Source organism: Electrona antarctica (assembly GCF_951216825.1).
Source record: "Electrona antarctica genome assembly, chromosome: 15".
Classification (NCBI taxonomy): domain Eukaryota; kingdom Metazoa; phylum Chordata; class Actinopteri; order Myctophiformes; family Myctophidae; genus Electrona; species Electrona antarctica.
The window spans coordinates 7,133,392-7,152,225 of record NC_136796.1 but is presented as its reverse complement, the minus strand read 5'-3'; the positions used below and the strand labels follow the sequence as shown (position 1 = coordinate 7,152,225).

At 45.4% G+C, this 18,834-nt stretch overlaps 1 protein-coding gene across 1 annotated transcript; it reads left to right on the top strand.

Annotated features, from left to right (window-relative positions):
- The first annotated feature begins 446 nt into the window (after positions 1-446).
- LOC306937858 (ubiquilin-4-like) lies at positions 447-17,836 on the top strand. The gene is made up of 11 exons (XM_079521863.1): positions 447-693; positions 4,361-4,512; positions 5,456-5,595; positions 6,229-6,491; positions 8,930-9,088; positions 9,308-9,530; positions 9,708-9,847; positions 10,971-11,054; positions 11,903-12,018; positions 14,066-14,384; positions 16,041-17,836. The coding sequence occupies exons 1-11, from the start codon at positions 490-492 to the stop codon at positions 16,191-16,193; spliced, it is 1,953 nt and encodes a 650-aa protein (XP_079377989.1). The 5' UTR covers positions 447-489; the 3' UTR covers positions 16,194-17,836.
- Positions 17,837-18,834: the final 998 nt, after the last annotated feature.

Below are 18,834 nucleotides of genomic sequence, written 5' to 3'. Positions count from 1 at the left end.
AACACTGCTAAATTGTATCTATTGGATCCTATTGAAAAGGATGAAGAAAAAACAGATTTTTGTAGTATTGGTACTTTTACTCTGGTACAAAATGTGAGTACTATACTTAATTCCTTCTTCCTTTCTGATGAATTGAATATGAAGGCCCCCAATGGTCAATGGAAATAAAAACAAGCCAATTAGGCTTCCTTGGGTTTTAAATCCTCTTAGCAGACCTTGTATTGAACTGTACTTTCCTGTGCTTTTTTTCTGCCAACTGCATTCAATCAATCAATCAATCAATCCCACCACTTCTAAATTGTACGGGATATTGAAAGAATGTCAGATTTTTTAATTATCATTTCCCCGACACCGTCGTACGACGAACCACGATACATTTTTTTTTTCTGGAAAGAAAAAGAAACTCTGACCTCGTGCGAACCGGAAGTCGACGCCAACAACCCCCCCGCCCCCCTCCCTGCCTGTGTTCCATCCATCGGAGGAGTAAAGATGGCTGACAACGGCGCCGCGGATCCTGCTAACAACAACAACAACAACGACGACAACGACACCGAAGACACCGCCACCACCGGACCCGCCGAGGCGGCCGACGAGTCACCACCAGAGCAGGGAGGCACCATCATCAAGGTGACGGTGAAGACCCCCAAAGACAAGGAGGAGATCGCCATCTCGGAGGATGCGTCGGTCACTCAGGTGGGTCTCACTGGGTTGGTGTGTGTGTGTGACTGTCCCTCTCTCTCCCCCTCACACAGATAGTGATGATATATGGAGCTTCGGCTTGCTTATTGCTACTAGCGGCACGGACCCAGGTCATGCACCCACCCTGCCCACTCTCTGATCCGGCGAGCCCCCTTAGCCAGCCAGTCAGCCAGCCGCCGTGCCGGCCAAAACCCCCGATGCTAACGTTAGCGTGCTAGTTAGCACGGGTTAGCCGAGTTGGTGACTGGCAATGGAGGCTGCTGGAGGGCTCCGCTCGTGTTAGCATGTTAGCTACTTTTCGCAGAGACTGACACTTCGTGTGTGTGTGTGTGCGGGAACTGGGAAGCCTGGTTTCTATTTCGCTGCTCTGGGTGGGGGGGGCTCAGAATATCAGATCCGGCACAGAGCCCGCCCTGCTGTATCCGCTGGTTTGCACGCAAGATATGATCGAATGGTTGAATTTGTATTTATATAGCACCTTTTCCAAAGTCATAGACATCAAAAACAACACGACATCAAACATCAGAAACGATACATTAAAAAATAACAAGACATCAAACACAATGAAAAAACAATTTCCGTATCCGCCCCTAGGCCGGATCTGCAACCTGCGAAAGCGAAATGAGACCCTGTCCACGGAGGGTTAGCCTTTTAGCATGTTAGCCGCAAGTAGCTACGTTTCGAACTGGCTCTAGTAGCCAGCATGTTTAGCCACGGCGGGGGCTAGTAGCTAGTTAGCCGTGTTTTATCACTCTGCTTGGCCGGCCGGCTGTCATGTGGGCCATCAGTTGAAATGGACGCCCCGTAAACGTGTATAGTTATATTGACAGATAGTGTATTTGTTGTTAGAATACTTTTTAGCAAAGGCCGGGTAGAGTCTATAGGACGGTTTAGGTACGACGTGAGGGGGCAGGGGGGAGCTATGCTAACCGGCTGCTACCAGGGTTCACGCCTAGCAGTTAGCCAAACAAGTGTCAGCTGATGAGTTTGCTGTTCTTGTTGCTTTTGCTGCCATTAACGGTGGTTGGTTTGCTTTAGCAGTGGCTGGTCTGGTTGTCCCAATATTAAACCCGGGCGCTTTTTTGTTGTGACTCATTTCAGCGTAAAGAATAGAGCTACAACAAGCTAGGTTTTGCTTTCGTAGTCTAGAACATTCTGCCATAGCCCGCTGACCCTGTGTGCTCCTCTGACTGTGCTCTCACAGGTTGTTGTCTAAACTAAACTAGTGTCCTGTTTGTGAGTCACAGTTGTTTTTGTCTACACTCTAGTCTAGTGTGACTACAATACAACCCTGGCTTTCTTTATGTTTAAAACGCTCTCCTGTCCTTTTCAGTCCTTTATTGTTGGCCTAGTGTTCAATTCTGTTAATGGCTATTTGTCACCAATGTTTTCCAAATAAGACATGGCTTGCTAAAAGTCAAAGAACTTTAATTTCAAATCGCCATAAGTAACCAAAAAAAATGTACAGGTCAATTTGTACAGACCCATAATAAGGGACCATTTGGAACCCTTTCAAGGAACCCTGAGGGTCCACAGATCCCACTTTGAGAGAACCACTGGTCAAGAGTGTACATTTATATAGCACCTTTCAAAACAAGGTTCCAAAGTGCTGTACAGTACAAGGTTAAAAAACTAAAACCACGTATAGCAAGTCACAATCAAGAGCAGTTTGAAAACGGGAAACACAAAAGGAAAAGAAGACAAATAGCAGCAGTTGAATATGTACAATCTCCTATAGAAAGGGTAAAAACATTCTGTGTAAAGGTGAGTTTTTAAAAGTGACTTAAACACAGGCACAGATGGTGCTAACCTTACATGCACCGGTAAAGCATTCCATAATCTAGGTGCCCGGGCGGCAAAGGCCCGATCACCTCTGGTGACTAGGTTCGTCCAAGTAGGGCTTTACCTGATGATCTGAGGATGCGTTCAGATTTAGGTGGGGATGTGATTTTCTTACTAAGGCCGGAGTAGAGGGAATTGCAGTAGTCGAGGCGTGATGAAATGAGGGCATGTATGACTATCTCGAGGTCCGGAGCTGACAGGAAAGGCTTGATTTTTGCAATATTTCTAAATTGGAAATGGCATGATTGTACGACTGTTGTTACCTGTTTATTAAAAGTTAAGTCTGAGTCAAAAATCACACAGAGATTGCGGGCTGCAGGTGTGACATGTGTGGAAAGGGAACCAAGTTGTGAGTGTAATAGGAGGGTTGAAGTAGGGGGCCCGAATAAAATTATCTCTGTTTTTGATTTGTTTGAATCTTGTAAATGTATTTGAACATCTTGTGGCTGAACTTGAAGTGGAGTCTGTCTAGCATCCCAGCATGTGTAAATGATCGAGGAGGACAATCTAGTGTGTTTTTGCTTTGAATACCAAATTGCACAGTCTTTAGTTAAAGATCAGATCTAATAGGCTAGTCTATTTGAATATAGTTTCATGGCCCTGCGTTTGAAAATTATACAATTTACTGGATCATTGTGGACAGATTGTTATACATACGTATAGCCTAAGCACAGACAACTTTGTTATTTGATTGATTTGAAATTTGTATTCACAGTTTTCAGAATGGGTACAGTTCAATACAAAAACTGCTACTGCAAGGATATATCCAAGGAAAGCATTAAGCACTACCGGTAATACTTGTTTACATCAGGGTCCTCCATTTTCAATACATCACTCTCATTCTATTGCGAGTGTTCCCTCCTATTCAGAAGAGTTGATATCTGGCCTTGAAAGAATTGGTTGCAGGCTTTTCATTTCAAATGAAATTGGAATCAGGGTGGCGTGCGGAGGGGCTGTTAGACTTTTCACGAGTGAAGCTTTGGCTGTTGGGCAATTGTGGCAATAGACCAGTGCTAATAGGATATTAGGATAAAGTTAGAGGGAGTTTCTTAGAAATTAGATATTTGAAACCAGAGGGTTTCAACAGAACAAAACCAGATTTCACAGCCAGGGTGCTGAAGACATCTGTCCTTCTTTTCACCATTCTCATTTATTTAACTCACAACCATGTTCACATGGTATGGAGCACAGATTCATAAATGGTATACAAAAAGTATACAATACAATGCATAATATAGATACAGACTGTTAGCAAAGGGCATTTCTTTCTTCTCTCATCCTTTTATCCCACAGACTCTCCCCCTCTTTCTTACACACACACACACACACACACACACAGTCTCTCTGTCCCTCATCTGCTAGCTAGAGTGCTGCACGATTAATCGAAGAAATATTCAGACACCTATGCAATCTCATTTTAAGCTTTGCTTGCTGTGTGTGAAAGAATATATATTCAGAGATCACACATTTTCAAGATTTTTCAAAAATAGCAGATCTACAAGCTCGTAGTGCTACGAACTTGTAGCACTACGACACAGATGCGTCCTCAGGTCTAAATGGGTTAAGAGTTTTAAGTCAAGCACTTTGATGTTGTCTGTTTAAATCCACAATAGTTGGCTCCAGGTGCCACATTTTGAATTTACTGATGACAATAAATATTTTCATGGAAAAAATGAGAATCATGATCTCTTATTCTTGTGGAGGAAAATCAAGGTTCACGTTGAGCAAGAATCGTGCAGCACTGCTAGCTAGCTTTCTTGTCCCTTAGGCTTGTACCGTACGCTAATTCCATTTTGTTCTCTCTCTCTCTCTCTCTCAGTTTAAGGAGGAGATCTCACATCGGTTCAAAGCTAAGCAGGACCAGCTGGTTCTGATCTTCGCAGGGAAGATCTTAAAGGACGGCGACAGCCTCAACCAGCATGGCATAAAGGATGGGTTGACCGTTCACCTTGTCATAAAGACGGCACACAAGTAAGGCACACATCATCTTAACGGAATGGTATTAAAGGTTCTTGTGGAGGTCAGATATGACATATATGAAGTGGAAGCTGTATATCACTGGACTGTGCAAAAATAATGCTCCATTAGTGAGGCATAGTGCATTAAGATGGTGTGACTTTATTCATCAGCATTGTGTAGCAATATCTTCTAAATTCCCTCCTACAAACAACATTTAGAGGGTTTGTAAGATAATTGGATATTTATCAAATGTGCTCACACTTAACCCGACAGCTCATGCACACCTCCTGTAAAGCCTGTGTTATGCCTGGCTGTGTCCCGCACGGGAAATAGCTGAGCTACAGTACAAGCTCAGCTTGTGAGCTTTTAGATCGGCTAATTGCAGTACACAACACCACCGTATAGTCTCACCTGCCTTGGTAAATCCCACACATTCTAAACCACCATGTTTATTGACAGTAATTCCCATTCATACCAAGAAACTCCCTGGGTATGAATTGCCAACAACAACCTCCAACAACCTCCAACATTCAAATTGACCTAATTGGCATTTATTCAATCATGGTTAAATAGTTTAATGGTTATGAATTGGATTACATAATGTAGATGTGCTGTTAATGTATTGTCATCCTTTTTAATTTGACCATTTTATTAACGGGTGCTGTGTGTACCGTGTAAGCATGCTCAGCGCCATGCTTACATTTGCACATATTCATAAATATAATGTCACATCATGTCACAAGCATAGTGTCTTGTAAGTCCATATGGGCTGGCCTTCCAATGACACAAGACACTTGACATGAATCAAAACTAATTAAAATATCAGTACAAAATGATAAATCCTCTACGCCGCTTAGAGTCCATCGTACGCATGGTTTATTATTATGGACATCAGTGTTCTTACTCATCATTTCCGAACCAACTAAACGCTAGCGATCATTCCTCCGACCTCCAGGGCATCAGATGGCGCTAGCTCCTCGTCCCAAAGCTCCTCCACCCAGGCAGGTGGTGCCTCCAGTCCCAACGATGCCTCCAACACCACGTCGACCTCCAGCGGCAACGCCCCTCCAAACACACAGACACCCAACCTCCTGAGTGAGTTCCACACTACACCACCCACATATACACTACAGACTACACCACACAGACACCCAACCTCCTGACCTGAGTTAGTAGTGGGGCGACTGTGGCTCAGGAGGTAGAGCAGGTCGTCCAATGATCCATGGGTCGGTGGTTCGAATCCCGGCTCCTCCTGTCTACATGTCGAAGTGTCCTTGGGCAAGACATTGAACCCCAAATTGCTCCCGATGTGCTGGTTGGTACCTTGCATGGCCTCCGCCGCAATCGGTGTCGGAATGGGTGAATGTAATGCACTATGTAAAGCGCCCAAGGCGCTATATAAATGCACCATTTACTATATAAATTCACCATTTTACACACGCACTACACACCAACCACACACACACACACACACACACTACACCAACCACACGCACTACACCACTCACCCACATGTACACTACACCACACAGACACCCAACCTCCTGAGTTAAGTTCCACACACACACACACACACACACACACACACACACACACACACACACACACACACCCAAACATAAAAAGATGAAATAAGGAGTTACTAGGTTTCTGCCCGACAGTGTTGTGGCAGCCGAAGAGCTCCATCTCAATAAATGACCCCCCCCCCCCCTTTTTTTTTCTCCCCAGCCGGGTTCGGGGACCTGTCCAACCTGGCGGGGCTGGGCATGGGCTCGGCCAACTTCATGGAGCTGCAGCAGCAGATGCAGAGGCAGCTGATGTCCAACCCCGAGATGCTGTCGCAGATCATGGAGAACCCGCTGGTGCAGAACATGATGTCCAACCCTGACCTGATGAGACAGATGATCGTGGCCAACCCCCAGATGCAGACGTTGATGGAGCGCAACCCTGAAATCTCCCACATGCTCAACAACCCCGAGCTCATGAGACAGGTGAGAGAACAGAGTGTGTGTGTGTGTGTGTGTATTGCTGTACTTGTGAGGCCCAAATGTCCCCACAAGTGTGGTAGAGCTCAGAGTCCTGCAACGGGTCCGATACCCGTGGTACCCCGTGGGTACCCGAGTTTGACGGGTGGGACAATATACCTTTATAAGTTAACGGGTACGGGCGGAACGCAACGCGGGTGTGTGACCTTTTTTAATCAGTGGACCCGCACTGCGCAATGTTATAAACGACAGCTGAGCTTGGGGTTTTCCTCAACAGCGGAGACAAGTTAAATCCGTCACATGCCCAAGGAATCGACAATGATGTCGCATCACTGCCGATTCCTTAATAATGGCGTTCTGTTTCTGCTGCTGTGCTTCCCTGTGCTACTTCCTTGTTGCATAGCAGTGACATCACGGCCGAATCCTTGCTTCCTTATCGTAGCATTTCACGTGAGTTTATTTTTTTATCACCAGGCTGCAGCCTGTAGCCTATATTTTCGTTCGTGCTGATGAAACACCAAGGGATTATAATGCCAACATTCAACACAAGATGTAAAGCTAACCCAGGTAATGTTGGCCTAATGCGCCACTCTGTCTAAGTGTAAATAAAGTTAAAAAGATTAGCCTGATGAGTAATGACCGTGTTTGAAACAGCCTTGGATCAAGACGGTCGACTCATCAGGCTAATCTTTTTTTATATCATCCTCTCCTTGTTGATATATTATTCCAATATGCCATTTAGGTCGAAATCATGATATAACTTTATGTTGTGATAATAAGCAGCAGTAGCCTCAGTCAACTACATGTCTTCCGTTCCGTGTGCAACACACACTGCCGCCGCCCACCACCACCACCACCACACCACATGCGGTGTTGGATGAAATAAAGTCAACATGTCTGGGATATTTTATTTTGCCAGACAAATGTTGAAATTCAGTGGTATTTAGCATTGCTTCTAGCAGCATTGTTCTCATAGCACCATGGCCACTCATAAGGGACACACTGGCTGGAAAACAAGAACACCCAAAACTTTCCAGCTTTGCCAACTAGTCTAACAGTCCTACACATAAAAAATAAAGCTCTGTCAGTGTCCGTTGACTCGCATGCAGTTTTATTTACTGAATGCCACAGACGAATAACAGTCTAAGTCCACACTATTGATCCATAATGTATAAATGATAAGGGGTCAGGACAACGAGGCCTTTTCGTGGAGGGGTCAGAATGAAATTTGGACTTGTTTTTCGTCTGTGGTACTCATTATTGTCGATGTGCTTTGGTCGAGATGTCAACATAAAGACTAATCTAATTCATCACACAATCCTGTCGCTCGACATGAGAAATGAAAACTTTCTGTTGAAAATGGAATTTCATTTGAAATTAAGCCTAATTGTCAAAACGTCAACTTGTTATCAGACAGCAGTATATAATATTTCTGCTGATAACAACTTGCTTTGAACTTGATGGGAGTTTTGGAAATCACTGTACATTTATTGTCTTAACATTTTGTTTATACTTGTGAATGTTCTTTGCAAGTTGTTGTGTAATTTGATAGACTTTGATAGAACCGAAGGTGTGTGCGTGCGTGCCAGCGTGTGTCCCGGGGACAATACAATATTTAAGGTGTTTTTATTTTTATATTTTAGTTGTAGAGGGCAAGTATAATGTTTTAAGGCATATTTACTCATTAGCCAGGGATCCTTTTAAGGTGTGGTGAATACGTTTTATCTCCTTTGCGTGTGTCTAGAAGATAACTCTGGCTGTCACTTTACATGAAGGCTATCGTACCACTTGGGTAACACCAAGCTGTCTGACTGACTAAACTGGTGTAACACCAGTGTCGTAAGCAGGGCTCGGTCGCTGTTATCCAGCCAACACAGTCATGGCCCATGACTGTTCAGATCCTGTGGCTGATTAGCGGAGGCTGCTCATCTTGACTGTCTGTCGCCCAGTTTTCTTTAGGGCGGAGGAGCATCTTAGCGTTTTCTCTGCCGTTGATGCTATTGATTACTTCTTACACTGGAGGGCGCTGTTCGCTAACCTATGGTACACCAATGGTGTCTTGGTGTAGTAACACGCGGATATGTGACCGGAAGAAAACAAAAGCATGCATGCGCACAGCACTGGGTCTGATGCTCTCCCAACTCTAATTCACTCCATTGGAAAAGCACTCGTGTTTCAACAGCTTGTAACTTTCAAACGGATATAGACCATGTATAGACCTTTTTCCCGATACTACAACATGGAGCGACGCAAGATACTCTGTGATCTTTTTTTTTTTTTTTTTTCAAAGCTAGGTGGAAAAACCTGGTCACAGAAAGAGTTAACAGCCTTTTCTCCTCCTTTTAAGCCGCATTTATACCCCAAAATAGCAGATCTACAAACTCATGCTATATTCTGTGCACAACAATGTATATCAAGGCCTCCTTGCTCCTCTGCCTCCCCAGACCATGGAGCTAGCCAGGAACCCAGCCATGATGCAGGAGATGATGCGCAACCAGGACCGGGCTCTCAGCAATCTGGAGAGCATCCCAGGAGGCTACAACGCCCTGCGCAGGATGTACACAGACATCCAGGAGCCCATGTTCAGTGCCGCCAGAGAACAGGTAGCTACGCCAGCTGTTAACAACCGAGTCCTTGTGTGTGTCTGTGTGATACTTGTGAAGCAGTCTGGATTTTATGCAAATGAAATATGCAACTCTTGTTTTCCCTAAAGAAGGTTTGACGATGGATAAGACTATAGCTAAATGAATTCCAAGTGGCCTGCAAGAAAAAGCGATCGGTAAACCTTGACATCCTTTGTCCGACTTCCCGTTTTTCTGCAGTTTGGTAACAATCCCTTCTCGGCCCTCGGGGGCAACACCGACCCCGGCGCCCAGCCGTCGAGGACAGAGAACCGCGAGCCCCTGCCGAACCCCTGGGGACCCCCCGCCTCCACCAACCCCTCCGAGGGCGGAGGCAGCACCACAGGAGGCCCCGGCAGCACCGCTGGCACCAACCCCAGTGTCTCCAACCCACTGGGCATCAACGCCGCCAGCCTTGGCAACGGTACGAGGGAGGGTGTTGGTCACAGATTTCAAACGAAATGTCCTGCTTTGTTCTTCCTTTTTTGAGTGTTACTGACTGACGTGTGTGTGTGTGTGTGTCTCTCTCTCTCTCTCTCTCTCTCTCTCTCTCTCACACACACACACACACACACTCTAATGGCTGTCCTTGGTTCCCCAGGCATGTTCAACAGTCCAGGCATGCAGAGTCTGATGCAACAGATCTCAGAGAACCCCCAGCTAATGCAGAACATGCTGTCTGCTCCCTACATGCGCAGTATGATGACGTCACTCTCCCAGAACCCAGAGCTGGCCTCCCAGGTCTCCACACACACACACACACACACACACACACACACACACACACACACACACACACACACACACACAGTCTTCTCCCACAGAACTCCTTGATATTCCATTCCTGTTCTGTGTGGAGGACAGATTGATGCTGTGGAGTGCTGCTGCAGTTTCCAATGAATTGTAATGAAGAGGATCTGGGCTACGGCTGCTGTGCAGTGGGTCAATAGGCCCCAGACACTGAGCAGCACACGCACACACTCCTACACACAGAGCAGCGGGGATTATCTCTTAAGCTTCACGTGCAACTGCGGCATGATCTTAAAGCAAACAACGTGGTCGCGTCATGATGCATTGTTAGCTTAAAGATCGGTTCTTTGGTCACACTGAAACAGCCATGTCTCATCCATTCTAATTTAATCGAGCTTTGCCCTGGAGTCTAACCTCATTCTCGGCCTTATCTCCTCTCATGGGGAGAAAGGCACTTGTTTATTGGCCGTTGTATGTACTTCCCCCGGAGTCCGTCTATTTTATTTTCCCCCACCAGAACGTGACAGATCTTCTGTAATGGGAATGTAAACGGATAGTCTAGTATAATATCAACGTAACTTCCTTTTAGGGCTTTAGGATGGTGCTTACTATTAACACATTGAGAGCCCACGCAAAACTGCCCAAAAATCACTTTCACCTAGAAAATCCATTCACATTTTTTATAATTCAGCTGACTGTGGAGACACATGCTGGAACTTTTTACTTAAAAAAAAAAAAATATATATATATATATATATATATAAATATATATATATTTTTTTTTTTCAAAGACGTCCACAGACGTCTTGGGCTCTGCACGTGCGGTAATACCCAAGACGTCCACAGACGTCTTGGGCACAAAATGTGTTAAGCCGAATTCAACTTCCACCGTCACAGTTGAATGGCCAAATTCCAATACTCAAATGTCTGCCTATACTTTCCTCCTCCTCTCCTCCAGATGTTGTGTATTGGACATTGTATTTCTCACACAGTTGAACTGAAACTAGTATACGTGACCTGAAGAGAGAGAGAGCTCTCTCTCTTCCCCCGTCTCTCAATTCTCTCGTTTAACTGATCGTCCATCTGTGTCTCTCTGTCTTTCTTTCTCACCCAGGTATTGATGAATAACCCCTTGTTCGCTGGAAACCCACAGCTGCAGGAGCAGTTCAGATCCCAGCTGCCTGTTTTTCTGCAACAGGTATTGTAAAACACATTGTAAAACACACTGTAAAACACATTGTACAATACATCCAACGCGCCAGCCCATGGAACGTCTCAGAATCTGACTTATGATCCAACTAGTTCTGCAAACTTTGATTTGTGCATGCACGGACACACTCTTGCAGATGGATTGTACACAGACAGAAAACAGGCATGCATACATATACTCACTCATAGACTGTGCACTCGGAGAACAAACTTATAAGCTTAATAGCTTATGCACATTATGCATAGTATATTTTGCCATGTTTTAGTGAGCAGGCGCACGCACCTGTATACATGTGCAATTGTGTAAATGTGTTGTATTCGGTCATTTACTGCCAACGCACGACTTTAATGACCTTTGGATTTTTATTTGATTGATTCAGTGAGATCGCTAACCAGACCACCGTCTGGATATGTCTCCGTTGCTAGGCAATCAATAAACATTGCAGGGAATGGTCCGTCAGTGAAAAGATTCCCCTCCGTCCACTTCAATGTTAACTGAAAATTTTAAACCCATTTTTATCTCGGATTCTTTTCCCAAATTGATCAAATTTGATCAAAACGAGCTTGATTCACGGCTCATAACTAACCCTAACTCGACATAGCTGTTGCTAACTTCCGGTTCTCGGCCCGGGAGTTAATGTCTAAGATATCCAGCTGAAAAGACCTCGGCAGGGAAGGGACACAGACTAACGCGTGTTGCAAATGATGAATTGTTGAATGAATTGGTTGATTGCATTTGAATGCTTGAGCCCTGTGGCTCAGCCAGGGCAACTCTATAGATTGTCTTACCTGACTGACCGAATTGATCATAATGCAGATCTCTCTATTGCTTTCCAGATGCAGAACCCAGAGGCGTTGTCGGTAATGACCAACCCCCGTGCCATGCAGGCTCTCATGCAGATCCAGCAAGGCCTGCAGACGCTGCAGACAGAGGCACCAGGACTTATGCCCAGGTACACGCACACAGACTCACCCCGCCATCATGTAGATCAGTGCTTCTCAAAGTGGGGTCCAGTGTTCCACAGCAAATTTAGACAGCAAATTTTGATTTAGTTTTGATGTCATAGAACCAGTAATAATAATAATAATAATATCTGGGATTTATATAGCGCTTTTCATAACACTCAAAGACGCTTTACATGTGTTGGGGCCAGGGGGGGAACAAGAAAGGGACAACTTTATTAGAAAAAAACAAAACAATTAAAAGAATAAAACCAATAAAACAGTGCATATAACCAGTTTTAAAAACACATCAGCTTGGAAATGCGATGGTGAACAGGTGGGTTTTTAGTGCAGATTTGAAGGTGGGAAGTGAGGGGGCATCTCTGATGTGTTTGGGGAGAGCGTTCCAGAGGGTAGGGGCGGCCACAGAGAAGGCTCTGTCGCCCCAGGTTTTCCGCTTGATCCTTTTAGGGACCTCAAGGAGGCCAGCGTCGCTGGACCTGAGGGAGCGGGATGGGGCGTGTGGCTTGAGGAGATCGGAGAGGTAGGGGGGAGCCAGGTTGTGCAGTGATTTGTAGGTGGTGAGGAGTAATTTGAAGTCGATGCGTTGTTTGACGGGGAGCCAGTGGAGATCATGAAGGACTGGTGTGATGTGGTCTCTGGATCGGGTGGAGGTGAGTAGGCGGGCGGCTGAGTTTTGAACATATTGGAGTTTGAGGGTTTTTGTGGTGGTTCCGTAGAGGATGATGTTGCAGTAGTCCAGTCGGGATGAGATGAAGGCGTGGATGAGGGTTTCAGCTGCTGAGGGTGTCAGGGAGGGGCGGAGACGGGCAATGTTTCTGAGGTGAAAGAAGGCGGTTTTTGTGATGTGGTTGATGTGGGGGAGGAATGAGAGAGTTGGGTCAAAGATGACACCTAAGTTGCGGATGCGTGGGGAGGGTTTGACAAGGGAGCCGTCGATGGTAAGTGAGAAGTCCTGAGTGGAGCGGGTGAGGGAGTCGGGGCCGATGATGATTATTTCTGATTTATTGCAGTTGAGTTTGAGGAAGTTTTGTTGCATCCAGGTTTTTATTTCTGTGAGGCAGGTGGTGAGGGTGGAGTGAGTGGCTGCGGTGATGGTTGTGGTGGAGAGATATAATTGTGTGTCGTCAGCATAGCAGTGAAATTGAAGGCCGTGGTGGCGAAGGATCTGTCCGAGGGGGAGGATGTAAATGGTGAAGAGCAGGGGGCCAAGCACAGAACCTTGGGGGACACCGTGGATGACTGGGGCAGTGGAGGAGGTGCAGTTGTTGATTGAGATGAATTGCTGACGGTCAGACAGGTAGGATTTCATCCAGGAGAGGGCGGTGCCAGATAGACCAAGGGAGGAGTGGAGGCGTGAAATCTGTTCTTGAGTAATCTCAAGAACAGATTCTGAGCTGCACTACAGAACGCGCATACATTGGGGATTAGTGGAAGGAAAACATAAGCGCCCCCCCGTAATAGGAGGGCTGTGGGCGGACCAAACGGACCAACATCCTGTTATCCACATTCCGCACACATCCGCAAATTCAAAGGAAACAAACGGCAGAGGGCACCGGTTTTTTCCTATCTTTTTTTTTGCCGATGGTTCCCAGATCGTAGAACCAGTGATGTACGTAGATCAGTATCATATCAAGGCCCATTATTGAGTGGTGCAAACTACTCCAACAACCAGCTTTGTCTGTATGTACCCGTGTACCTGTACGTGTGTGTACCTGTACGTGGGACCCAAATAAATGAGCATGGTTACTATGGTCACTGACATTACGTCAGACCACAGCTGATCAGGCTATATAAGACCTTGCACCACTCAGTTCACACGGGTGTGATTATGTTTTTCAGCATTTGAGCCACGGACCACCCTTTGATGAGATTTAGACTTAAATTAAGTAATGCAGATGTTTCACAATGATTTAACTCTTGAGAGTGTAAAATAGCTCGGGACCACCTGGAACCCCCTCAAGGACCACTGGTTGAAAAGCACTGACGTAGATGTTCTACTGACTCCCTCTCTCTGTCTCTCTCTCTCTCCGTCAGTCTGGTGCCCGGTGGAATGCCCGGTGGAATGCCCGGTGGAATCCCCGGCATGCCCGGAGGAATCCCCGGCATGCCCGGTGGAATCCCCGGCATGCCTGGAGGAATCCCTGGCATGCCCGGAGGAATCCCTGGCATGCCTGGAGGAATCCCTGGCATGCCCGCCACCCCCATGCCCATGGGTGGGGGTGTGGCTCCGGAGAACGCCGCCCCCTCGCCCAGCGCGCCGGCGGGGACGAGTGCCGCCCAGCAGCAGCTCATGCAGCAGATGCTCCAGATGTTCGCCGGGGGAGGGGGAGGAGGAGGAGTAGGAGGTGCACCGGTACGTGCTGTACACACACTGCTTCAAATCCATAACATTAACTCACTCGGCACCGAGATCGCCTTTTGACGCCTCCAGGTCGAAACGCCCTCTGTGCTGAGTTTTGACGCTTTTTTTTTTTTTACATCAATTAATTACGGTTCACAACAGAACTCCGGTTCGAGTGCGATGAGAAAAAGAAAAACGGAAATGAAAATTCCGCTGGCTGATGTCTATGGGAATGCAGTTTTTAGAATCGTAATATCTCAGATTCTTCTTTTTGGCTCAAAATCAACAAGCTTGATTTGCGCCTCATTTCTCAAATTATATGAACCCCGGTTACAAAATGTGTGTTTTGGGTGAATGAAATAACATTCGTGGCACCTGTTGCATAGCGATAATTAACTTCCGGGGTCTCGGTTTCCGAGTGAAACGGATTTCAAACTAATATTAAATGACTGGCTGGAGTACCCTTTTCAGACACCAGATGGGGGTGTCGGCGGTAAACGAGTTAACATGATATTGCCTTGCCACAGTTTTTATTTTCTTTGAAAGTCGCTTTTTGTCAAAACATGAACTCTGTCACAAACACACTGTGTTGGTTGTTCACCACTTGTGCTGTGACGCTGACCTCTGCCAGCAGTCCATGTTGGTTGTGTGTTTTGATATGTCACCATTTATTGTGCAACACGAGGACTTTGCTTTTGCTATTATTTCATGCATCTCGGGAACAAGCAAGTTGGGCGGGAACCCCTTTTGGTGTTAGCATTATGTTATGCTTTAGCTATTGAAAAATAGCAGATCTACAAGCTCGTAGCGCGCCACCGAGTGGCGCGCTACGAGCTTGTAGGTCTGCTATTTTTTAAACGACTGACATAGAAACAGCTTTTTCAGAAAACTGTCAGGATCTAGAAGACATTTTTAGAATCTGATCTCAGGTAAAAATGGGTTAAACAACATGCTGTCGGTGAAATCTGATGTCATCCTCCTATCGGTCAGCTCAGTCATTACCGTTCTTTTTGCTTTTTTTTTTTTTTTTCTCCACAAACTGCTGTGTGTTTTTGTATGTTGATTCTAAACTAAGGACGGTGGATGACTCGTTTTGTAAACAAACATAACGCTATTACTTGCTTATTACTAATGCAAATCAAGATGTGTTTAGTGCCGCCGGTACGCAACGGCAATGGCGTCAGCATAGGCCACTTTTATCAAATCTCACATGTTCAGCTGGTCCACATCAAATCAAACGGTTTAAGCTTGTACAGCATGCCCGATCAGTTAGACCAGAAAAGAAAGTGACTTGAGTTGGGTACATTTCTGGTAAGCTAATGAAACTTATCTCTATACCTCTGCACTCTGACCACTTTGGTGCGTTATTCGAATAAACTATTCAATGAATACATTTTTTTTAAAGTGTTGCACTCACAGAAATGCAACTCTCCATATGATACAGGCTTTGATGTGGCATGAAAAGTAAAACAAAACATAGACTTTTATTTCTGAGTGCGACATTTGTTTTTTGATTCATTGGTACGCTAATGATAACATCTGTAGCCATCAGCCATCAAAATGTACAGTAAATACTGCTTTTCAGCCACAGGCTAGAATCCGACCCCCAGGCCCATGTGGCCTCGTCCACTGTGGTGTAACATTGTAACCCTTCCCCCTCCCTTGCAGACCCAGACCCCGGAGGTCCGGTTCCAGTCCCAGCTGGACCAGTTGAACGCCATGGGGTTCATCAACCGCGAAGCCAACCTGCAAGCCCTCATCGCCACCGGAGGAGACATCAACGCCGCTATCGAGAGACTGCTTGGCTCACAGCCCTCATAAAGACATAAGCACACACACACCTACGTTCATCCACACACACATACACACATACTCGTTCATCACCAACCACGCAGCATCTCGCATTGAACCGAGAAATGAAAAAAATCGATTGATCCCAAACTGACAGAAGAATCTTGGGCAGGATGTGTATGACCCCCAATTCTACTGCTTCCTCTCTTAGATTGCACCCGTTCCCCCCCCTGCCTCGCCTCCAGCCAGCCCGTTTTTTTTTCTCATCTCGAGTCGGCATCATCTACAGAGATCTCTGCCACAGGGCAACATGTTGCAGAGTTGGACTGAATCACTCCTCAGCTCGTTGTGCGGGGTGTTCCCCGAGTGTTTCAGAGAAAAAAAGCGGCGAGCAGAAGAGAGGGGGAAAGTGTCGTCGTCCCCCCGCCCCCAACTTCATTCACCGTTTTTAACAACGTTGTCTCCTCCGAACGCGAGAGTCGCCCCGGTCAGACAGAGGGCCCCCCCCCCCACCGTTACCCCCGACCATGGATAGAGATGGTTTAGAGAGTTAGAGATGGGATGGAATGTGACGCCATCACGTTTGTCACCTCGGACGATGGATATTTTTTTGGGTCGTTCCTTGTGAATAAAACGGCTCCCTGGTTCACAAAGGGGTAGGTTACGACGAAAGGAACGAAGGAAGAAGACACCCTTTTCCATACAAATGCCCCCACCCCCACTCTCTGGAGACCACACTGCAGATCCTGCCCGACAACCCTCACTATTTATTGCAAGTGCTTGAGGAGCGTCCTCTCTGCCCCACACTTCCCTAAAGTTGCGATTTGTCATTCCAGATAGGGAGTCCACTCAGCCGCGAGAGCTCTCTTTCTTTCTTTCTCCCTCTCTCTCTCTCTCACATTCTCTCTCTCATTCTTTTCTCTCGAGGCACTACTACTGTGCCTTCTGTGCTCTCAAACCTTATAGGAGCACTCATCGAATTACTCCCCTCTCCCCCTCAGCTCCCACCTGGACAGATATTCACCCCACCCCCTCCTATTGGTGTTCCGGCCAAGCAAGCATCGATTCAAGACCCCCTTTTACTTTATTTCTCCATAAATCAGTTACCAGAGTCGCGGTCCCCCCCCACCCCCCAAGCAGAAGATGCGGGCAGAATTCATGGAATAAAATTTAAAAAACAAATGAGCTTTCCTTTTTTTTTTCCTCTTTCTTTTTTTGATCTGATTGTTTATCTATTTTAATAGGTTTTCTTTCTTCTTTCTTTCTTTTGTTTGGTGCAACGTAGTACCTAGAGATGATCATCATTTGTCTCGTATCGAAAGAAAGGAAGAAATAAAAATCTGAAAATTAATTTGGAAATCATTTAAATGCATCAATGACGAGCCTTTTCATTGTTCTGCTGGTATGCTCCTAACGGATCATCCACCTGTAAAAAAAATAAATAAAAAAATCATAATTTTAGGTTGTTTTTTTCCTTTCTCTTGCTTTTGAAAATATCAGCATTGTAGTTGTGGTAACCTTGGCAAGGGGCTCTATAGCTTTGCTTTGTCTATTGACCGCAGCTGGATTAAAAACAAAAAAAGATAAAAATCCATCTCCCAATTCAACATGTTGGAACTAACTTTTAACAGTACTGTACTAAAAGAATAAAACAAAACTTGGTCAAAAAGAGACTGTTTGCTCGGTGTGGATTCATTCATTGTTTGGGTAAGAGAAACGGTGCTGTGAGTACTAGGCTTTTGGAACCGTTTCCGGAAAACGCTTTGATCACACTGTCGGAGCTCTATTATGTGGACTTCACATGATCTGCTATACAATTACAATACTGCTGTTTCTCAAACCTTTTCATTTCAAGGACCAATTCAAACGAGTCTGTAACTCAGAGTTACATTTGGAACCCCCTAGAAATAACATGGAGGGTCCCTGGACCCCACTGAGAACCACTACAATAATGTGTATGCAATGCTGTATGATTTAATTTGTTTATCAAGAAAATTAAGGCCAAAATTATATAGATATTTAAAGAATATAGGAATTGTTAAATGGAACCGTTAAGGAATCGGACCGCTTAGCCTTGGAGGGAACCGTTAAGGAATCATTAAAATCCTGAACCTAAACGAGATCCCAACCCTATCTGTGAGAAATATTATGGTTCGGTACTTTGGTTTCTTCTCTTCCTGAAGCTTGTACTGAGAATTAATTATCCGGAGCAATGTTCATTTTCCCATTTAGATTTCTGCAGGTTGGGCCGTGTTTCAAAGTGGCATTTCAATTTTGATGCGAACCCATTACAAGGGAACCAAATTACACTTGTCATGAATGTTTGGCCATTTTGTAGTGTATGAAAGTGGTTTCTTTATTACATGGAGCTTTGAGAATGGATGTCTGTAAAAGCTGCTGTGTATCTTAGGCTGTGATATTTGAACAGTCCCAATTGAGCACTTCACTGCTCAGCGAAACCAAAATTGAGGTTACGACTGTATTAGTTAAAGGACCACTTTTCAACTTCTCTTCCTATAATTGGTCCTAACTAATGTTCATGATAAAATACCACCATTTTTTCCTACTCAGTCTGTGTCTCATAGGAAGGCTGTGGGCAGTTCAGAAACCCGTCCACCAGTGACATCATCGATGGTGAATCCAAGCTAATAGAAACGGCAGGCTTTCTTTT